Source organism: Ciconia boyciana, chromosome 2, assembly GCF_034638445.1.
Source record: "Ciconia boyciana chromosome 2, ASM3463844v1, whole genome shotgun sequence".
Classification (NCBI taxonomy): Eukaryota; Metazoa; Chordata; class Aves; order Ciconiiformes; family Ciconiidae; genus Ciconia; species Ciconia boyciana.
In genome coordinates this window covers 161128216-161153139 of record NC_132935.1, presented here as the reverse complement: position 1 = coordinate 161153139, position 24924 = coordinate 161128216, and the positions used below count along the sequence as shown (strand labels likewise).

At 38.0% G+C, this 24924-nt stretch overlaps 1 protein-coding gene across 14 annotated transcripts in view; it reads right to left on the bottom strand.

The window, feature by feature from the left end:
• The window catches only part of KMT2C (lysine methyltransferase 2C), a 204178-nt gene that overhangs the window by 149979 nt on the left and 29275 nt on the right, over positions 1–24924 (bottom strand). For all 14 annotated transcript variants that reach the window (XM_072854734.1, XM_072854729.1, XM_072854731.1 and 11 more), the window contains one exon: positions 3735–3823. In XM_072854734.1, the coding sequence (XP_072710835.1) occupies positions 3735–3823 (89 nt within the window). The remainder of the gene's footprint in view (positions 1–3734; positions 3824–24924) is intronic.

The following is a 24924-nucleotide window of genomic DNA, read 5'->3' as shown; positions in this document are numbered from 1 at the left end:
CTGGACATGGTCCTGGCCAACCAGCTCTAGGTGGTGCTGCTTGAGCAGACGGTTGGACCAGATGATCTCCAGAGGTTGCAGCCAACCACAACCATGCTATGATGCTGTGGGTGCTGAAATGATGGGAGTGATGGGTAAGCTCAACCTCAGTTGGATAGAGAAATACCAGTGCAACATCACTGGTCAGAACCACAGTGAAGAAAAATGAAGGAACAGACAGCTGGAAAGACCAATATGAAGCTGAGAAGCAAAACAGTTGCTAAGGGAGGACCCAAGAAATCAACAGGAGAGACAGGGTTGGTGGGTAAAGGAAAGGAGTCTGTCCTGAGGTTTCTGAGAAGCTGAAAGTCTACTGATTCAGTAGAAGCGGTTGCCAGCACCATCTTTTAGGAAGAAGTTGACTTAGCTCCAAACAGATATTTTTTCCAAATTCCAAAAGTTCCTTTTTCCAATTCCAAATCCCCCTCTCTTTCCATCTTTAAGAATTCTACCTTCATTTATACCAAAGTGAACATAGCACTTGGCAGAAAACGGGCAGGGCTTAGAAAGCTCTGTAGCTGGCGGGGATGATCAGAAACGATCAGAGTGGCACACAGCTTACCCTGCTTTGCTTCCAATTCTGCCTCTTTTTACATATGAGATTACAGAATTTTGTTAAGGGTAGCACCTTGTTTCCTGGACTGCCATTAAAACAGCTGTGCCTTAGCGTTACTAAAGAGCCACTTCAGGAAGAATTTTGGCCTTCCCCCCCTCCCCCCCCCCTTTTTTGAACGAACGTTTCTGTCAACATTATGAACGGAAATAATGTTTAGTACCTACATCCCCCCTTGCTTTCTTCCCCACAAAAGGTTCAGCAGTAGAAAACACCTCTTTATTCTAGGTGGGATTATATGGCGCATCTCCTTTTTCTCTCCCTGTAAGGAAAGTTCTCATTCCTCCTGCATTGCTCCCTTCCCTAAAGGTAGTGCTCATTACACCGAATACAACATTAATACCATGGATTTCTCTCATTTTTACCATTAATACCATGGATTTTTCTCTCATTAAAATAGTGCTTCACAAAAGGGCACCAGTAATGCTAGACTCCATAAATAAAATAGTAACAACTTCCCAAACCCAAACAAACGAAAGGAAAACCTCACACAGTAAAAGAATTCCTGATTATACTCAACACATGAACCAAACAATGGCAAAGAAGCTAGAAATACGGAGACTTGAAATATGTCAGAAGTTGCATGTCAAGAGTTTTTGTATGTTCAGATGACCTCATTCTGTGTTTCATAATATTACTGTATTATGTTTCGGTTTGCCAACTACTACAGCAAATTGTTGGCAAGTCCACTATTTGCAAGAAAACAAAATAAAAGCCGTTTTTAGTCCAAGTAGAAACTCATAAACTAGAACACAAATACACTTCAATTTCATTAGCGCAGTTTTACATGGAGCAACAAACTGGAATTACTCCTTCTCCCACACTTTATTATTAATACAGATAAGCGCTTAGAATAAATTTTAGAGGCAGCAGCCTTTTCAATTAATAAGATTAAACCTCTGTCAAGTCACATGGTATTCCAACTTTTAAAATAACGTAACTGCAATTCTGTCTCTATGAAATCACTCAAGACAACAATGGTCTTTCAAGTCTATTCTGGTTCCCCCTGCAAAAATGGGATTTCAAGACCTATGTGTTTTTAACTAGGCTTCTTTTCACTTAAGAGTACAGTCTGCAAAGCCATCTTGGGCTCAGCACTGAAGTGATGCTGCATCACTTCAAGCAGCAGACCCAGCAGAGTCTTTGTCTATCAGGATTTCTAGCACAGTGCTCCACTGCTGCCTGTACCTTTAGAAATGAGCATCAGCCCTCTGTGACAGCCAGGATGATTGTGATGAAGGATAATGGAGACACTTAACTATATGCACTCTTGGAGCCTTAAAAATAATTATCTGTGTCTGTCTCTCCTCCGAAGATCTGCTCTCAGATCTCTGTTGAGGAACTTTCTTAATAATGACATGTAAAGCCAAAAAAATACAGCTACAATAAATTCTCTACACAGCAGAGTATCAGCAGTTGTTAAGCTTGAATTTCTTTTTGATTGGGGTTTTTTTAAAACCATATTTAAAATTTACAAAACTTACCACTTATAATCACACTTTCTGTCCCTGTTGCTGATTTTCTAAGACTGTTTCTAGCACATGGGATAGGACGAGTAATAAATGGAATATAGGACACAAGTAGAACTAGCCTTCCTTTCCCCTACTCTGTTTTTCTACAGACAAATACCTGCTACAACTTTTTCACTTTCAACTTTAATAACTGGTAATTACCTACTTGTAGAAGCTGGAAAAAACTATCCAGGTTCACTACCACCAGCAGCTTATTACCGGGTCAGAAAAACAACAGACAGGATAAAACGATGAAACATCTTTCTATTAAGCTTTAATCTAGACTCCCTCCACAAACCATTAACAACACTTAAATTCAACGCAAGTTGTGACTAAACACTCACTACACTCCCCAAAGCCTAGAGTCTCGAGTACAGAGCCTTCTCAACATCGTTCACCATCTAGCAAGTAAGAAGCAAGAGACTAGCATATGCAGTCAAAGCTCCTCCTCCATCCACTTCAGAATTTCAGCCTCCTCTTTTATGGCTTTCACCACTGCAACCATATTCCTGTATGGTCTATAGAAGATGTTGCTGTAAAAATGGCTCTTTTGAGGTCCTCTACTTGTTCTCCATGTGAATCTACACTAAGGACAGATTCTTGTCTTCATCTTTAAGGACTTCACAACTCTACCTCCTTTACTTAGCAGCTCTGAGAGTAATTCGACAACTCCCTATTTCCATACCATTGCCGCCCTGACCGTCAGCTTCTGCTGTTAGTGTGTCTGCACTTCCTTCCACTTTGCTCATTACACGTTCAGGGCCACCTAATTAAATTTATAAACCCTTATGTCTCAATGCATTTTTAAGGCTTATTTCTGTGAAACCAACAAACTTCTGCCAATTGGCCATGGCTTCATCCTTCCTGGCAGGTTTCATCCTTCTACACATATTCAGTCCCTGGTTAAAAACAGGCAAATGGCTACAGACATGTGCCTGGCAAAGAGATGACAGTTCTTCACCATGGCCTTTATCTTGTGTGTTAGCTCATCTGCTTGTCTCTTTAGACTCTTAACCTGCCAGAACAGAAATCACACACTGTTACAACAGCACTCAGTCCAGTACAATGAGATCCCTCTGGTAACGGAAGCATTTGGGTACTATCAAAACAAATATTTACAAAAGCAAGAACAGAGATTTATCTTGTTTCCTAAGCAGCAGTAGGAAGCATTAACATTCGGTTATCCCGGTTACCCTTTGGTATATAATCTGCTGTAGTTAGCCGAAGATATGGGTCAATAAGTAATACTGTATTTTGGCAGGTATTCTAAAGATAGCAGCTACCGCTTCAGAGCTTTTATTTTTGTCAGATACAGACTTGCAAAACCAGAAAAAGAGCCTCTACATAACTACACTACAAAGGCATTCCCATTAGACTATTTAAAAGCAATAGGTTCAAATAGCTTTAATTAATACACGTTTAAATATATAGGGTTTTTTCTATCTGCCCAAATGCACATCTTGTACTACAAAATTAAAGAAATATTTCTTGTCTACCAAAGTCCTGCATAATTAAATGCATTCCAAGAGAGAAGCAATAACCAGGCAGCATCAATACTATACTCTAATTACCTGTTTCCACAGTGTTTTCTGTTTCTGCTGCCTCCAAACCATCCATACTGTCTTCATCCTCCACTGCAGTTTTTCCTCTACTCCGAGGCCTGCAAACATAAGGGAAAACTCTTTTTAAACTGAAAGCACTTTTAAAATGTTGAAGTTTTAAATTTATCCAGGATTTAAATAATTTCATTTTGAGGGATAAATGTCAGCATTAAATTATGTAACATTTAAGCTACCCCGTGATTTGAGTCTTGTACAAATGAGAAGTTTCCTCCCCTTTTTTCCTGTTCTAGGTAATGTTCTCAACAACATACACTTGAATCAGCAGTTGGCCCCTTAAGTTTTTCTGATTATTCTTACAAGGAAAATAGAATAACAAACTTTTACGGATCAAAAAATACATTAAACCAGCAAGATTTTAAGACAGGAGCATCCTGTTTGCTCCACACAGGAGGTAACTATAGATAGACATGAGAGAACACAATCCAAAATCTGGCCAGTAGTTACATACACTATAAAATAGATACTGATCCATCCAGAGCATCCTTGGAAGAAATTTCTATAGAATAGTAATGACACTAAAGCAATTAAATTGAAACACGTATTATTTTCACTGAAACAAGTATTTTGACACATAAAATAAAATGTTATGAGAGACGACTAGATGTCACCACATTAAAAAACTCATCACATGAGGACAGCACATCAAAACTAAAACACCTGGCAGATTTGTTTCAATTTCAACCAAGGTCTGACAGAAAAGCAGGCAGGTTTGTGCCACAAATTCCAGCCTTTTTTCCCTGCCTGGCTCTTCAGCAACTAACGTGGTGGGCTGTTGAGAAGCCCAAGCATCCAGATTCCCAGCTGTTCAGCAGCCCATTTGAAAGGGAGCCAAGAGCTTGGCACCTCGCCTCCCAAATTTTCAGGCTACTTGGCAACCTGCCTTGCGTGCTGACGGAAAGCCTGGGAGACCCTGGGAGCTTCTGATTCCAAGTACACAAATTCTGAGCGGTTTGGGGCATCTCAGCAGTTCCAACGTTCCAGAGATCCCAGGCAACCATTCACCCAACCAACATGCCTTGAATTGGGATGCCATGCAGGCCAGCACATGGGCACCCCGCTTGCACCCCTGAACAGAAAACCGCTCTGGTTCCTCTGTCACAGAGGACTCTGAAAGGTTTGGGTTTAGTTCTATCTTGGGGAAAAAGGGTTTGGGTTTCTTTGACGTGATTAAATCATTCCAAAAGCAGCATTTCATTTTTTTTGTACAGGGTCTTATAATATTTAAATCTATCCAAACTATTTCCGCAGAACTAGATCTGCTAAATCAGCTGTGAAATAATCTCTGTTGTGCAATGCCTTTGGTTCTCACGGATCAAAGACAATAACATGCACAGAACTGGCACCATCTTTTGGGTCTACATGTGTTGCTCTTCTGCTAGAAGAGGAGTGGCTGTCTTGGACTACCTGACAAGATCCCTTGGAATTGTACTGGGAACAATTTAAGAATTAAAATGAGGCTCAAACCAAAGCCTGAAACAAAACACTCAATTTACAAAGGAGTCAGGGAGGGGGAGAAGAAAGTGAGAAGAAAGAGATGAAGGACAGAGGACTACTCTTGGCATCCCTATGAAATTTGTTCAGGACAATGCTGAAAAACGTGGGTGCAGTGGTAACCCTAGGGATACAAGGTTATCTTTCCCCTTGCCTGCTTATCCATAAGCAGTGACAGCATACATATAACACACACAATAAGTAATAGCCTTCATAGACAAGACAGAAGCCAGCATCCCCTTCTTTGCTGCTCTGTAAGCTTCCAGTGTAGTTTCGTAAAACCCACGTTTCACACATATTTAAACCAGAATAAACTGCAGAGTGACCAGAAGAAACTGTCCTATGCTCCTCCCTTCAGCCACCGTGTCAGCCCATCCATGCATATAGCGATCGGTGAGCTGTCTGGAAGGTAGACACGTGTTTTGGAAGTGGGAAGGACACGAATGTTTCTCTTAGTAGCATCTGCGATAGTCACATGGATTTATTCCCATCCGTAATGAAGAGCAGGGAGTAGAGCAAATGGAACATCATACTCATCAGGTAGAATAGGCTCTTCAGCATGATTGAGATACAGCAAGAAAAAGGTAATGCTCTTCTAACACTTAGAAAAACAAGGCAGCTGGTAAGAAAACAAGAGCATTTAAGTATTACATTTCTTGTAGTTCTTCACAACATCCCAGCACAACAGCCAGCACCAAATGAAAGGATGGGAATGCAGGTAAGTGAAATCACTTCCCTTGGTACAGGAATGCTCAAAAGCTCTACAGAACACAACCAGCTAAGAACGGGGATTATTTCTAAATCCTATCCCAATTATTCTTCTACCAACTATCCCTCTGCAATGCAAAGTTACAAGTTTGTACTAAACCAGGATTGCTTTGAAATCATCACAAACGTAAACGATAATTCTGCTTTCTTCACAAATACCCCATTTTAGTATTCTCCAACACAACCATGTAGGTGAAGGTCACTGGATAGTGGAAGATGATGATTGTTTATGTTTATTTAGTAATCTACATACAGCTTTAGATTTTATATTAAAACTACATTTCATGTATTAAACACCGAAGTACCTCACAAAGCCTTTTTAAACATTTTGCTTAAACAAGAGCAGTATTCACTCCTTGAACTCCCTACCGTATTTTACCAACCTATTTAACACTAAGGAAAATCAGAGGTTTCCATTAATTAAACATAAGTGCTTCTCTCAGCCAAAGATACAACAACGTCTGGTGTTTTCTTGCCATTCCCCTCCCCCAAATACTCTACTAAAAGCCTTCATAATGCCATGCAAGTTTTAAATAAAACTGAAAAAGTGGTGGAAAAAATACCAGATTATATAATTAACTTATTTTTGCTAGTTACATTCATTTTACAATCATCAGAAGAGATTTTATAGCCTAGAAATTTGTGTTTGACTTAGAGAAAAAAATAATTCAAGTCACAAACCAGTGCAAAATATACACTGTACTGACAACTATAATTTAATGTTTCCACAGAAAACGCCATTTGAGAAGGCCGTATAGCATACCTAATCGTTGCAATCAACATTTGTAATAAGAATGGATTGTTTGATGTTATTTGCATTAAGTTTATACATTTTATGTAATAGTTTTATACATAAAGCTTTTGGCTGGTTTGCATAACACTAGATTTTTCCACTGACAAATCCTGTAATTTTTTTTATTTTTCTATTTACTTATTCCACTCCCCCTTAAATAAAGTGGGAAAAGTAACCTGTGCTCTGTTCTTCCCCTGAGACTTGACTTTTTCTTCTGAAGTCCATCCTTCTGAAGGAGGATGCAAAAAGGTTGCTGGGGCAAGACAGCAGCAGGGCCAGCTTTTACTGCCTTAAAACAATTACAGAACAACAGCCCGTGACTATTCCCCTTCACTCACACAAAGCCAGCCAGTACTGAACCGTAACTGCTATATTGAACATTATAACTTCAGTTCTGCTCTAGATCTCGAAGCTCAATCCCAAACCTTCTTACTAGGAGGAGTAACTACATCATGCTTTTACATATCATTGCAGAAACCCCATCGGTTTTGCGATGGCAGAAGTACCGAACACAGATGAGCCACGTCTCCTACAGCTTACAAACCAGGAACAAAATGTACAGGCAGAGCCCGACCAATACGGACTCTACAAGAAAACAACAATAAATATTAGTCAGTACAACAGGCAGTGGGCTTGGTACGCAGGCTGAACTGCTGCCAAGGTTTCCGCGGTTGGCTCTCTCGCTTGCCTTTTTCCTACAACGGAGTTCAATTTAGAAGAAAAAAACCAAAACCACATCTATCTGTGTTTAAAAGAACAGATCCACTGAGAGAAATAGAACTTCTTTAAGTGCTTAAAGCACATTCAGCTTTATTCAGCTTGTTTCATGAAACAAAGTCATCAAAAGACAAAACTACACTTTTTATGTATATAGGACTCCAGCTGAATATAACCACTGTCTACAATAATTTAACTTGTATTTGCATAAAATGGAGACATTTATCAAAATCACTTGTGACCCACTCCTAAACTTGTTATCAATTAGCTTTCTTAGCTAACGCCTTTCATTAATCTCCATCTTTAAATACACGACAGTAAACAAAAATCTTGTAATTCTTCTCTGGGTAAGCAACTAATTAAATTTAGCCCACAGGAAAAAGAGCCCAGAAAAACCTTGTGCAGGGCTCAGCAGAGCATTAGGTACTCCCTCTGCACTGCGGAAAGCCTCGCTGAGGCTATCTCAAAGCCTTGCCGACTTCACTACCACGGGAAGATCACCAGGCAGCTGAGTGGCTTCTGCTGAATCGCAGGGAGAGCAGCACGGATGCACAAAGCTGGGAGAAAATGGAAAAGTGTCTTATTCACCTGCCAGTAATCAGATACTACTTCTTTTAGTCTTTTTTTCTTTTTTTTTTAAATGCATGACAGTTTTTGCATGTTTTGGGGTTTTTTTTAAAGGTGACAGCAACAGCACCGTATCCTGGCGGTACAACGTAGGTCAAAAGTACATCTTGGATCTTACTCATTCTTTCCACAAGGTGATCAGTAATGAGGCCATGGGCCAACATCTCCTGGAACCACATGAAATAACTGACAAAGCTACTATCCTCAGATGCCTGTCACTGCCAGGCTACTAGTTTATGATTACCCAGAAGTTATTGCCAGACACCAGTTTCTGCAAGTTCTCCCTAAGTTGCTACCAACAAAATCAGGTGACAATTTGTTCAGACCATCCACAGAAATTACCTTACTAATCCAGTGCATTTTGTTTCAGGCTTATAAGAATGTGCACGTATGAACCACTCCAGAGTTTCCCTTGCTTTCTCAAATGCCAAAACCTCTAGATTGTTCAGGGGAGAAACTACCTTCCTTCCTACGCTTTGCAAACTGCCGAGCACAATGACGGTACTAAATATATAAAACAGGGCCAATAACCTCAAAAAGCGGCATAACATCTGGGATACAGTAACATCCTAAACCAGCACAGATGTCTTGTTAAATGAACATCTGTCCACAGCCTTACCCTGGAAGATGGTACAGGAATGATTTATAAAAAGGTTCAGTTAGTGCTGCCACCAGCACGGCTAGTAATGAATTAATGTTCACACGACAGTTTCAAAAGTGAAAGCTGTTACAGGCTTTTCAAGAATCTTTTTAACGGGCATGCAAAAGCACATGCTCCCACTATTTCTGAATCGTAAGTACAGCTGTAAAAGTTTAACTGTGCTTATGTATAAGCTAGAGTACCTAAGGTTCAGCTAGTAGCCCCATGTGAAGGGAACCACAGCAAGCAAGCAAGCCTCAATTCACAGAAATATCTACAAGGAAAGTGTTCAGAGAGGGGAAGAAAAACCCTACTTTTCAATGTAGTCTTTATTACATATAAGAGTTGAGAAAATTCTACATCCAAATCTGGATAAAATGAACAATATGGCTCTGGAAGCAAGGCAGATGCCAGCTAGCTAGAATAATTTCGATAGCTCTAAACACTAACCAGCCCAAAATAGGAAACTCGCTATCATATTGACTCCACCTTCAAACTGATTCAGGTTTAAAAGATTCTTAGGAGGATTTTTAAATTGATCAATCAGTAACAGGTGAACATATTTTCTGCACTTGCCCTCCACAACATTTTCTTTCGCACATTATTAAAAAAGAACTCCACATGTACTTTCTTCCTATTTACTTCTTATATTAGATATATGTATATTAAAGGCAGAAGGACCCCAATGTATGGAAAAGATGTGCAACAGAAACATCACAAGTGATGCAGAGGTGAAAAAAAGCTGACCTTTTAGTAACAGAGAGAAGTGAAAGACTGTAGGAAACCATTTTTGTTTAACATCAACGGAACTGGACTTATTACAGTCTCATTATAGAACTTGCTCAACCTCCAGTTTCATTATTAAAAGTTCTCAAAAATATACTCGATATTGCCTATTACTCTCCCGGTACAATAAAAAAAAAAAAGTGTGTATCTTAATACTTCTAATTTATAAAGCATAATAATCTTTTCATAAATTACTACATTAAAGAGAAGTGACCCAGCTTACGTTTAAAACGAAAACATTGCAACTTCCCATCTTACATCTCCTTTAACTAGTAACGAGCTAAAAGACATTATTTATTCACTCAACATTATTCATTCACCCAGGCTCTAACATGTTCAGAGCTGAAATTTTTTTCACATCTATATTTTATACAGTTACCACTGAGAGCACTAAACACCTGAAATAAAAAAATATTATAGCTTTTCAGATTAGGGATGTCTGAGAAAAAGCATAAAAAGAACCTAGCCTCCACTCGATGGTTCTTATCTAAACTTTTCCAGTACTCCCCTGTGAAAGGGAGATTTGTCAAAGATTTCCTACGCTACTCAAAGAAATGCAAATAGGAGTCTTTTAAAGATTATTTGTACGGAATGTCGTAGATGCATCTTTGCTTTCATTCTAGAGTACAGGCACTGTTGACAAAAAGTAAGCTAATACAAGGGACACCGACTGATGAATGCAGAGCTCTTGAAGAAAAAAGGCTGTCCCTGAAACAGGCTTTGAGTAAAATATTGTACGTCAAAACAAATTTGCATGGCACAGTTCTAACAACAATTTAAAGGTCAAATGAATTAGTACTTTTAAGTAAATATGAAGTTTGGGTTATCTGTATTTTCAACTTCAACTGCTTTTGCGTAGTTACCTGTACTAGGTTGACTCTCGGGCCAACAGTGGAGCAAAATTACTTTCCATGGGAGACTGAGAAAAGGCAAACAGGATGTCCTGCTGGCAGGCTCTCGTCAGAACTGACTACCCAAATCAGAGAGGCATAATTACTGTAACAGGAATGTCATCTCACAGTTGGAAAATCTTAATCTCAACTCAATTTTGCAGAAGGCCACCAGATCCAGGAGCCTGAAGCTACACTCTGTTGGGTGATAAGGCTGGTCTGGCCAAAGCGACTGTCTTCACCGTTTTCTCTGCTATTCCCTGAAGTCATAGCTGTTCAGTTTGAGTCTGGAACTGCTCTTTTAAAATGTAAAGCAGATGAAGACTATCCTCCCTGAAACAGAGCCTTACTAACAAGACCATGAAATCTTCTTCCCAACTTGTTACCCGTTTGGGAACATCCTCAGTGGGTTGGCGAGAAAGATGGAGGGTCACAGCAGCCAAGGACCAAACTAGGAGGATTCATTCTCGATAACAGTCACAGGCACGTAAAAGAATAAACTTTTCACATGAGCCCATAAAATACCCATGGAATCACAGTTCTGCTACAGCCAGTTACAGACTGAAATATTGAGGCTATGGCTACTATACTGCCATGTACTTCTGCATACCTTTTTGTGATACCATTACATGAGAAAAATCTGAGTTTGATGTTAAAAGCATGAAGCCAGGTTGCCTGACCTACATGTATGGACTGTTCAGGTTTGGAGACATTTCGAGTAACAGAATGAGAAATCACAAAAAAGGCTTTCAGATCTTTCAGAGCTTTCTTTTTACTTCTCAAACTGACTGTTTAGACATCTATAAATTCTGTAAGCAAAAATTACTTTTAGTCAAATATCTGTCATGTTAAGTCAGCAATACACAGCATCAAAAATTGCTACAAGTTCCTATTTCTCAAGAACTACCTTTCCACTGATAGGCAGACTCATTGTCTGACTTGCAGTATATAGTTTTAGTTCTGTAACACAAAATGCATTACATGCAGACCTTAACCATTATAGACATTTCAGAAATAATTATAACACAAAAAACATTCTGATGCAATTACAACCTTCCGACACATCATATATTTTCAGTTTTGCACAAAGTACATCCTTTACACATTTGTTACCAATGCACTTAGCCATATTCACTATCAAAATTATGCAAAACAACATACCAGAATTTCAGCACTTGCACTATTTTTTAAAACCTTTTCTGAAATCAAATTAGACAAATCTTTGGGAGCACCAGCAGCTACAAGCAGAGCCATCTGCACGTTTCCAACCCCAGCTAGCTAGATACCCCATGTATCTACCTGGCTCCAGACCTAGTAATGGCTGTATTCTTATGATTCCTCTGGACAACAGTTTGTGTGACTTCCTCGTCAATGAATTTGCTGAGCAATGCTTATCAAGATAAATTTGCTAAACAATGCTTATCAATGCTGAATGATTTCACATGTTCTATTTTTACAGGCAAGAAGAATGAAATGGCAATACTAACAGTTGAGAGACCACTACCATTGTCAAAACCACAAATCTTCTAACCTTTGCAAGAGTTTCACATGTGCACCTGCACCATCAAATGCTGTACTCGTCCACACTTCTCCTTCCTTTAAGTAACAAAATTGCATCAAAATAAGCTACTGCATCAAATACTGTCTGTTCTTGATGGGCAGCGTAAGCATCTATTTGCATCAGAACACAAGATTTGTTTCTCCATGACGACGGCTACGGGAAGTTTTAACTCCTCCAATCTTTTGACAGCCATGACGCCTAATTTTTTTTACCCACAACAGGACCAAGCTCTTGCCTTTTTTAAGAATTATCCAGCTACTTGCTCTTTCATACGTTGCAGGGTTTGTCTGCTACTCTCTTCTGAATGAAGGTGGCAATAAAATGGTAAGGACTGTAATTCTCATGTCTGGTGATTTCAAGATCCTCTACATGAAATTCAGCAGATCTGAGTCATCATGCATGAGAAACGGCTGCCAAGTACTTGGAACTTGGTGGAAGTTTTGGTCTCTCTGAACAGATTTTTGTAATTTTAGCACCATTAATTAAGAGTCATTTTCAAAGATTTCCTTTTGAAACTTTGCAGTCTGCCAGAGTCTTACCACAGTAAGATTGTGAAGATTCTTTCAAAATGCATTTGTCTGCTTACGTTAAATATTCTCACTGGATATATTAAATGCAGGTGCAGACTACGCTGCCTGCCGTAATACCGAGCCACACACAGTGCACGTATACAAACAACCAAATGATTGAGTACTAAAGTTCTTACTAAAAAAAATTGGTTTTGTACCCAGCAAGTACAGTCTGCATAGAACGATCATAAAAAGCTCTAACCACTGCTTTTATTCATTGTTAATTCAGTTAGGATAATCAAAAAAACAATGTGAATATTCAACTCTTACCTATTGTATCAATTTAAGAGACGCTAAATCCCGCTCACACAACATTGTTTTGAGAGGTTTCCCAATCTTAACTCTATCAAAATGCATCCGCCAACTCAGAACATCTCATGCTTGCTCATCAAATAAAGCTCAGTATCTTTTGTCTCAAATCAGTTTTACTCATGTCTTTAGACCTAATAGCAAACACAAGTCTTCCCATAGATTACATGCAAAATAACTCAATTCATTCTTATGCTTCTGAAATATTTCTGATCCCACCAATATCACAAAAAAATTCCACCTGTCTGTCCCTCAGATGGGTGTTACAGGATTCCCTGAGAAAGGCATCCGTCCTCCGATTTCACCTGAGCTTCTGTTTATAAGAGGCGATGAACAACCTATGGCAACTGTACCAGTGTATTTCCCTACTGCTTTCCCCAACATGTATGTAAGCTTAAACTAGAAGGAACAGGACATGAAAGGAACGGCAGTACCCAAAGTGATATAAATAGCCTGCTTTTATGCAAGATGCTGACCTAGAACACATTAGGTAGAATTTTCTTAATAATACCCAAATTAATTGATGGCATGTAAGAAAACTAGTTCTTGCATGTTAACTACAGTTTGTCATTACCAATCTAAAATGGATTTAGACAAAAAAAAAAAAAAAAACCACACAACAGAAATGAATGTCATATCACCACATATCTTTTCCATCTGTTAGCACCCTTAGTGCTCCTTATAAAGAAATGCATTTTTACTTCAGATAATGTCAACAAGTATTACGAAATATTTTTCTTTCAATAAAACTGCTAAACCTAAGAAAGCCAAAGGGAAAAACACAAGATCTGTTTGCTAATTAAAAATCCATTAAAACTTATTCAGAAGGCTTGGAAAACCTCAGAAGAATAAAAATAGACCTGAAAAGAAAATGGGCAATGGAATCAGATGGGTGTCAGTGTAAATCTATAATTCACATGAATTGTTTTTCTTTTACCAAAATTGTTTTCAAACTAGCAGTAAATCCTAAAAGCCAGATCATGGAAACTATTTTTATACCAGAGTAAATAAAACTCCGGAAATACTATTGTGAAATATAAGCAACAATACAAGCAGCATAATAAGCAACGCTCCGAAGCACAGTCACAACTAATACGAGTCTTCAAACACGTTTAAAAGCTTCTGTATAAACAGACCTATCAATCTCTAGGGGCATGGATAAGGCAGAAATGCTGCATTCTGCTAAAGAAAACTGTCCAACACTTTTTCCACCCCAAAGAGGATTATTCTAACCTGGAGACACAAATTTGCCTTCTGACAATTACAGATAGGTTACAAATAGCCCCGAATAATTGTAAAAGAGAATTTCCAATCTTCTGTTCAAAGAACTGTTAAATTATCATCTTTATTTGGGACAATGATCATTGCTGTACACCAATGTTCTCAAAATTTCACCTCTTTTTATTTGAGACCACTGCAAACCATACCTAAGCTACTTTCTCCATTTTTCTCCATGCCAGACTTCTGTCCATTAAGATTAAATATATAAATTCACAGTATTGTTTTTAAAACTGTTATTCCCTCATTTCTTTAATATGCTCTTCAAGAAAAACCTGAAAAAAGGTAGGTTAATAAATAGATGGGTTTTCCAGCACTTGCTGCTAGAGGAGTTCTACTACCTGATCATTTCCTTCACACCCCCCAGCATGAGATGAGATCAGGCTGTGACAGAAGTGCTACCAAAAGAATGATCTACTGCTCAGCCTACATCATACGATACAGGTCAGAGTTATAAACAAAACTATATCTGTGTCACACGATAGGGGCATGTATCCAGTGAACCTTGTTACAGCAACTACTACAATGGAAGTCATCCAAGAGGACCAACTGATACCTCCAGGTCAAGTTCCTTTGAGGCCATCATCCAAGGACACACAAGCAGCAAGCTTACTCCGTTTAATGCACTGCAAGTTGCAAAAGATCCTCAAATTCTGTGACCTCTCTCCAGTTCCACAGTTATCCTCAGTTTAGACAGGCAAAGAAATGTGTTTTTAAGGTAACAGGATTACCTTGAAAATTACAGAATTTAGTAGAATAAATTAATTCTCAAAATTTATGTTCAGTATGGAGAAAAATGCCAAAATGTTCAAGATTCAAACATGCTAACCTGAAGACATAGAAATAACGGTAAAACAAAGTTTAAGAATTAACACAGATTGAATTTATACCCAGCAAAACACAGCTATTTTCATCCAGATCAGTCAACCTATTTCATTCATTGGAGGTCTACGAACATTTGTGCTGGAAGCAGCAAGGGAGAAGAGCAGGGATAGGGAAGAGTAGCTAGAGGAGGAGGAGAGGGAACAATGCGAGTGAAGGTTCTTTTGGGGACGGTGTAAGCGATGCTGTCTTAAAGGATCTGGAAATTAAAATCCGAATCACTCGCTTTGCAACTTTTTTCAGAAGCCACCAGAAAAACAAGTAACAAAGATTATCAGAAATGATACTGAAGCTGATTTATAATGGGACTATTTGTATATTTACCTAATCTTTTCTGAGCACAGACCTTCTGGAATGACAGCTTCTTAGATATTTATACTTTTATTTCAGCTTGCTTTTTACATATACACATATGCTTCTAATTAACATTTGCAGCATGAAAGCTCAGTTCTACTCACCAGACCACACAGCCTCAAAAATTATCTTAAATCAAACCTCTCAGAAGTACTTTCAGGTATCAAAAGCTGGCAGAGCAGTTCTGTAACAGCTATACTTTCAACCGCTTGTGAAGACAACACTGCTGCTAGGTGTAACTTACAGCAGCCCTAAGGCTACTCAGATTTACCCAAGTACTGCCTTGGTATCGTGACAGGACAGAACAGGGGCTAGTTCACAGTTTGTCCACACAAATTTCAGCAGTAAAACCATTAGTTTTTGTTACAGTATTACTTCTGCATAACTGATTTTTTCTTTTGCTCTATTTTTGCACACTGAAATTTCTCCTCAAAGCACCTGAAAGCCTTCATGATGACAAAAGCATTACAATGGAGGTATACTGTGTCCTCAGAATCTTAGAAACCATTTCTATTTTCCAATCAATGTATTAAAGATCACATTTGAAAAGAATCTTCGACCACAAAGATGTTCAACATTTATTACACCATCCATGAAAAAGCTGCTAAAGAGAGTGCTATCAAAACAGAAGTCCGACTGCTCACAGACTCATGGGATACAATGCCAGAATCATTATCCACATGAGTCTAATATCCATAAATATCACTCAATAACCATAATTGATTGAAACCCATCTTTCAGAAAGGCACTCACTTTGCCATACCCTTTGTCATTTGTTCTTCCTTATGAATTCGTGCTCATTTCCTATGTGAGCTTCTCTGGTTTCAGTTTTCAACCACTGGCTCTTGTTGTACCTTTTCCCCTTACATTAGGGAACCCTTAAGAACTCAGTATTTTCTCTGCTGGAGATATTATCCACTGTAATCAAGGTACTACTTAGTTTTAGGGTTTGGATTCCCCACCCTCCCATAACCTAACAGACTGAGTACCTTCACCTTTCTCACCAAAGGAATTTTCTCCAAGCTTTCTACAATCTTTGGTCCACTTCACGACTCTCTGCCAACATTTCAGTCTTTCAATTGTGGATATCTGAATCATATTAAAATAGCAGCAGCCAATCTCACAATCTCTATGATAAACAGAGCTTCAGGACGCAGCCACAAACATCCCACACTAAATCGCTTTCCAGAAATGATCCTTTCCCAACTGTAGCCCCATCCCAACACCTCTACTTGGTCACACCATCCCTCTCCTTATTCTGAAGAGCATTTTGTTTAACAGTGCTTAATCCAAATCCCACTTTTGCCTCTTCCCTATGCTCATGCATGTCATTCCACATACAGATTTCAACAGCAGTAATTGTTATTGACTAATACCAGTCAATATTGCTGGAGGACCACCCAAAAAACCCAAAGCAAGGCAACAACAGTTCCCAAAGACAACAAAGTGCTTTGTCAGCCAGCCCTTAACCCAATTACTGTAGGTTTTATTCCACTGAATAATTCAAATGAATAGTTTTAATCAGAATATAAAACACCGTTAGGCCCAGCACCTTTTAAAGAAATCCATTTACATTACATCTTTATAGAAAACTATGGATAAAGGATCACATCAGGTGACCCAGTATCTACATCAAAGGCAACTTTTAAAACTCACATAGTAGGTAAAAGATTGGATGAAAAGGAAGGGAAGGCATAAGAACAAACCACCAAACTTAGGAGTTCCTGCCTCTAAATAATGTAGTAAATATATTTATTTCCAAAATAAAAATAAAAAGTTAGAAGCCATCAATTCTCCACACCTCTTCATTTTTGCATATTTAACCACTGAGGCACATACTACAGCCATCCCAACAGCAAGGGACTTGCTCTCCCAAAAAGCCACGCCTTCCACATCCTCTTGATTTCAGTGAGGACCACAGGATTTCACCGTCTCACAGAATTGAGCAGCATGTCCTTCAATATACTTTGTAGCATAATAAAATATTCTATTGAAATTACACGATCTAAAAAACAATGACTTTATTGCTTCTTACAACTTTTTCACTGTAAAATTCAACTCCAAGGTAGTAATTGGCAGGGACAAAATTATGTAGCAATTAGGGCATGACAGCAAAAGCAAACAAGAACTGAAAATGGGTTCGACACTTCTGGTAACAAGCAGGTAATTATCACAGCAGCTTGAAAGGGGCATAATCAACCAAACTGACATCATCCCTCCCACATAATAAAATGTGAAATCCCTTTACGCGCAGTGTAGCTCTTACACACAGCTGGTAAATGCTGCTAGTCTAGTCTCCATGTCTGTGTCTGCAGAGCAGCTGAGGTTACATTTGGGACACTTCAACAGTGGATAATTTTATTTATTTATTTAGGATGATGATAACTATTACATGTTTTTACCTGTTGTGGACTACAGAGATAATGTCTAGAAAACGGTATTTTATGAAAATGCCTTCTCTTCTCTCAGTATAACTTTGTTTTCAAAGTTCCTAGAATACAGAAAAAAATCTCTGCTTAAAAGGCACAGTTATCGTTACACCTCCGCCTACAAGATAAAATAGGTTTAATATTTTTAATATAAAAATAGAAAGTTGCTAGTTGTAAATATACTAAACTCTTAACTACTAAATTTTACCAACACTTTTTTTTCCCCCCCATGACACATTTTATTTAAACTTAGGTGTGAGCACTAACTGTTGTCTCAAAGCAGCACTATCCCATGGACACGCTTGTTGTTTGTATCAACACAAAGTCTAGCTGTATCACAACTGGTAATGCATTAATCTTCATAACATATTTGAGGTAATTAAAATACGATCTGTAAAAAAGCATTCATTTAGCTGCCGTCCCCTTTCAGCGTTATTTTATTGCAAGATTCTCACTCTCACCAGTGCAGTGTTTGGAAAACCCATCAGCCCTGACTGACTCAATAGTGGTCATTTTATGTTAGAGGAGGTTGGGGGGGAACCTCCTTCTCCTTTTTCTATTTTTTGTATATTCCTAACCTATGTTCCTTTCCATTTCCTCTCTCCTTGTGTTGACAAATCCATTTACCTCCATACTGTCTGTCAATACCATTAGCTTGCTGCTTCCGCCTTCTTCCAGCTCATTAGCAGCAAGGCTGAACCCAACACTAATCCCTACAGTCTGCCGTTAACCACTTCTATCCAGCTCCAACTTTTCAGATGGGTTTCGTTCCTTGTTTCTTGGATACAAGCAATTTCAAACGTACTGGAATTGTGGCTCAATTCATATTGATTTTTCAAGTGAAATTTCCACAAAACATTTACAGAGTACCTGTACTTATCATTTTTTAAACTGTGCTGCAACTATTATAAGTAAAATACATGAATTATTAACACTTACTTTCTTATCTTTAAAAGCTTAGCACTAACACATCACAACATGAATTCTTTAGACACCTGTTATCTTGAGCAATCTATTTTTTTGCACAAAATTCTCACAAAGATAACCCAAAGCTGAATTTCTGGACATCAACTTTTCAAAAGTACTAAGGTAATTTTGAGTAACATTATTAATTTCAAAACTTAAATTTCCTGAGTGTGTAGCATAGACATGGCATGCCTTGATGTGTGGAAGGTTTAGTTTACTCAAGTAAAACAGATGTAGGCACAACAGGACCTGTTTGACTGCTGACTATATGTTACTGACATGATAAAGATGCCAATACTATACCAAATCTTGTCTTTTTCTGCATGTCTGAAGCATTTAAAATCTTAAATTACTTACACAGGTTAAAACTGTACAAGATCTAAAATTTTATCAAGAATCCTTTTAACTAGAAAAAAATAATGTAAAAGCACAAGTTTATCAATATAAAACTATACCATAGAAAGTGAAAGGAAACATTGACCTCAAAGCTAAAAAAGGTAAAGACTAAGTAAAAACAAAAAAAACCCACTCCAAAACTTAAAAAAATCCAAAACATTTTATTTTTAAACCAATTGCCATCAAAGAGCTCTCTTCCTCTTAAGCACATTGCTTCTGTGAACGCTATGATTCTACTGTGAGAATCTACAAATACAAAAAATAGCTTTATACATAACACTTCAAAAAGCCAGCATGGGTCAAAGCAAAACTAACAGGACTTGGAAAACAGTCAGATATTCACCTGAAGTGACACATAAGTCGCACATACCCTTTACAAACTGAGGTTATACTGTCACAAGCGAGTTCGCAGCCAGGTTCTCCACGCAGGCATTGCTAACAGTTGCACTGGCAGAGGAACAGGGCTGAGCAGCTGCAATAAAAGGCGACTGCTTAAGTCACTGCTGCCAGCAGAACAGATCTCTGGAATCGTGGCCTTAAATGCCCTGTAAATATAAAGCTAACGAGAAAGTTTCCATTACTAACAAAACATGGGTACGTAAATTACCAGGGAACAGTTCCTCAGAAGCAATGAGGTGGGAAACATTCAATAACCTTCACCACCTTTTCTTCTCCATGTATCTTTGTTCTGTTTCAATGACTGATTGCACTAGAAATACCTTTTTACTGCAAACTTAAGAAAGTTATAATGGCATCTGGTCCCTGCAGCATCCAGCATATAGGAAAATGGATAATCTAGTATTCTTTAATTCTCAAGACTTGGGAGAAAATCTAAGCTACCCAGAAATTTCAGGTGCCAATGTTCTGTCCTACAAGCTGCACAACAAGCACACAAAAGTCACCTCGTAGAGGAACAAATACTGGTTTTCTTCTTTGCATCTGGATTCTACAGTAAAGGTAACATTGTTCGTTCAGTGTCCCCAAGGGAAACTTTCTTCATCTGAAAAGCTGGAAATAATGTTTTGTTGGAGGAAGTACAGTATTTTGAAGTACAGCTCCTCCCAGTAACAGCTCCGAGAGGATGCCAGGTAAAGGTAAAATTAATAGTAAATAAAAATTTTACCTTCCCTCGATACAGGCACATCCCAACACCTTATTTTCTTATATCCAATTCTGTGGCCCAATTTGCAGATATGTTGAGGGTTTACTTTTTCCAAAAATGAAACCAAAAGTTGAGGTTTAGCTTCCCGTGGAACATAAGAAAAAAAATAGGGCTTCAGTCTCACTAGACACACCCCATATTAGCACGATCCAACATTTATTGTAGAATAACACTGTTGGTAACACACAGCATAAGAACTTCAACTTAAAGAGCAAAAAAACACAGAAAAAGTGCGCTACCATTAAAAAACATTGTTTAGCAATGCCACTGAACTAATTCTAAGCTTAAATTAAAACCTATCACCAAATATCAACTTTATTAGCTAAATAAGTTTCTGTTGTTTCACTTTCAAATTAAATGAAAGAACTGTTTAATTGCTTAGCCTTGGATGTGCACAGTAAAATAAAACATGCTAATACAAATATATGAGTCCAAGAGCTGGACCCAAAACTATCACACTTGCATGTGCAGCACTGAATAATTAACTTACATACTTTTTCAAGGACTGTCTGAAAGCCCTTTTGTCTTTTATGCTTTCTGTTACCAGTATTATTTGGAGAATTGGGATTAAAAGCCTATATAATTCTAAATTATTATGAAAGCACTTTTTTTTTTCCTGGATGAAAAACTACAAATTCTGAAGACTTCTTCATGAACTCTTCTTCTGAAGAATTCTGTTCTTTTTTTCAAGTTTCCTCGGCCACAAATTTCACATTCAGGTTCATTCAAAAGAAATCACAAACATTAAAACTGTTACATTCAATACTTAATAAATACAGATATATCCTCACTACTATGAGGCGTGAAAGAATCCACCAATGGCTTTGATTTTTTAAATTAATTACAGCACGCTTTAGAAAATGTACTGCTGAAGAATTAATCGGGGGGAAAAAAAAAATGAAAATTTTTGTACATTCCTGAAAATCTCAGATAAAAATAAGTTTGCTACCCTATTTCACCAGCTGCAAAATTCAATCTCTGCTGCTTTGCACGCACTTGAACATTATATGAACCGGGTTTCGCATCATTAGGAAAAACCACGGGCAAAATACAATGCTGGTCTGATATGCTACTTATGAACATCTTAAACACTAAGAAAGGTTTCTGCTTCTTTTTATCAAGCAGTTGCTCTGAGTGAGGATAGCAACTACTGATGTTCTTAACACAAATAAGAAAACACTTTAATTTGTAAGATATTTGTTTCTTAAGAGACACAACAGAAACCACCAAGGCCAACCAGTTCTTCTACATGACAACTGTATCAAAAGAAAATGTACTTAAAATAAGTGCAATTCAGATAAGCAGCTACTACGGGTTTACAACAGGGATCCTGTTTCAATAAAGCAAAATGAGTTCCAGTATTCTCCTACAACCAGATTTTTAATACTTGCATTAAAGCTAAAGGAAACAGTCAAGCTCCTATGACACACTTTTAAAAACAAATTTATAAAAGAAGTACGTCTGAAGCCTCATCTTAAAAAGATTAACAGCCAACAAACTACTTAGAAATTTTCATTCTATTATTCAGGAAGATCTAAGAATACCAAAATATTTTTAAAACAATAATGGAAAGTCAAGATTTAAGCCACATTAGAAAACCCTCCCCTAAAGCTTCCAGTTATTGCAATACTTCTTAAGGCAGAGTTTCATGACAAAAATACTTTTTTTGTGCAGCAGAGACATACAAAAGGATTCTTTGGGATGCCAAACACTTTCAGAACTCTCCAGTGATGACTCATCCTGTTATGTATACAAAGCTTTCATTAAAAAAAAAAAAAAAAAAGTCAGTTGGCTTCATTACAGATCCTCAGTTAGCAATCTTCAACTGTTATTTCTTGTACAAAGTATTCTAAACACTCTGCAATAAAGTATTCTGGTATGCTAATTTTGGGGAGGAAAACGTGCAACTTAACTTGAATGGCCTTTCTTACACAAAGAGTTTCTACTCCAGTTCACAAAGTGCTCCAAGATGGCCTCGAATACAATTTTTAGCTAGAAAGAAATTCTTTGTTACTCCATGGCAGTTCCTTGCCAGTTGCGCTGATCAACTATTTTGCCAAAACAAGAAAAATAAGTCTTTCAAAATGAGTCTTGATGAGTGTAACAAAAAGAATCACTTCTAAAAAAAAGGGGGGAGGGGACAGGGGGGAGTTTAAGTGGTCCTGAAAATTTTGAAAGCATTCCTTCTGGCTGTCTCCTTAGAAGCATCATTTGAATCCCCCCCCAAATAAATTCATTGAGATAATCTGTTGTTCTTCAACAGAATTGCAATGAACTAAAAACTGCCACATAGGTGCAAATAATTGTAATGAACTGTATTACTATACTGGCAAGTATTTGCCAGTAAGACAGCTTTCTTTTTTATATATATAACTTCCTTGAAACATGTTATGGGTTTTTTTTTTAATTGGCTGTTGGTTGCTTTACTTATACACATGAATGTTTCCAAAATGTACTAAAAACCAGAAGCTTCCCAGAGCGCTACATACAGTACAAGCCTCCTGCACTTTGCTCCATCAAGTGTTGGATCTGGTCCTTCCAGACCAGGCTTACATGTCGAGAGGATCGGGTTTTTTCATGCCTGTTCATCTTCTATCTGCAAGCAGAAGGCCGCCATGTACAAATCCAGGTAACAGCAGCTGTGGAGCTTTAAATCAACCATTACCTTCTGAAACTCATCTCAAGATTCACTTCGCACAGGCAGCTAGTCTGGAGTTAGCAACCCTCCCACAGCATCGTCTGGCCAAATTCAAACGAACAAGCAAGATACAAATAATTTCCTTTATTTTCAATCCCTCTAGCCACTCACTTCTCTAATAATTCAGTTCCTAATGTTGATCCTTTTCTAAATATAGCCACACATGCATAAGAAGCGAGCCTCAGTGCCAGCTACGCAATTTCTCTTTCCCACTGGGGACGCACTTTCCAGCATCTCAGATGTTTTCAGAACAGACGCCTCCCCCACCACTGCCACATATACATTTTATTTTATTTCTTATAAACGCCTCTTACCCACAGTAGTTACAAGTGCCAAATCATCTGATTTCACGGAGTGTCAAAAGAAAAAGACAGATCTAAGAACTTATATAGCATTCTCTCCCCCTTTTTCTTCTGCAACATGTTGATTTGGAAATAATACTCTTCATTTGCTCAAATTCCAATAACCACAAGCAGTCAGCTGCCCCTCTCCTGTCATTTATGCTCATCATAGGACTTGATGTCCTATGTTCCCAATAAGTTTATGCTTTCCATAGGTACTGTCAAGGCTACCTGATCAAAGATACAAATTAAATTTGTGGATTCATGCTATGAGTCTTTGAGCTTGAAGCATACTGATTTCCATGTTTCACAAAAAATAAACCTAAAGAACAGCCCATTTTTTTCTACTCCCAGACAAGAGAAGAAGGCTTGTCTTAGAATGCATAACTAAATCCTTTAGAATCTTTTAATTTAGTCGTAAGTTTTTATTATTCTTTCGTTATTTATGTGCTACCATAGGTGGTCATGGCAAATTACCAATATAATTTACACTGGTTCTCCAACTGTAAGACTAGCTTATTAAATAAACACACACACACAAAAAAAAAAGAGGCAACAGTCTGTGGTAGTTAAAAAGCAGACGTATAGGAAAATAAGACACCCCCAGTCAACAACAGGAGCTTCGTATTTCATATTTGTCTTTAGAAGACTATGTTTTAAATGAAAGCAGACAACATTTTCATTCACTCGCATTCAATCATCAGTTGATGTAAGAGGAGAGATGAATAACGGAAAGCCAGCTGAAGGCAGTGCATCTTCAGCAGAGGTTTGACGAGGCTGGGGTTTAGGGTGGTGAACAATCAGCTTCACAAACAAGAGAGGCATTTCAAAACACACAGCACAAACGTAACAGACGGTCCAGCGCAAGTATGGGCTTGGCTCCATCTAACAAACAAAAGGGGATACTTTAATCATATTTTAATGAGGGTTTGCACGTGACCTGGTCCATTAGATACTGAAATGCTGCTGCAGTTACCATACAGCCACCTTGGCATTTGGTGGCTACTGCTCAAACTGGCCACTACGGTACCCTTGAGGAAGGAAAAATAAATAAATAAAGCTGCAGCAGCTTTGGTTGATAACACCATTAGTACACTGGGGGTTTTAAAGATCTGTAGATCCACAGACATCAGCATGATCAAGTGTGAAACCTAAACTCACCAATAACCAGTTCTATCAGGAATAATTAAGTCCATTTATGGTAGATAGAAAACAGGTTCATCATCCAGATACAAATATTATTTAACTAATAGAATCACTCAAAACCTAAGCTATGCAATACAGACATTTAACATCAGAAAATAAGATCCCATGATTCCTTAAGGCTGCAAGAAGTGAAAAAATGTACTGCCCTAAGAATGACAAGAAAACTTGCTAACAGTCCCAACATCCTCCTTTTGGAGTACATTTGTCTCTTAACGCCTTCAAAAAGCAGTCCTGTTACACACACACTTTTTTCAGTTTAAATAAAATTTCACTGCT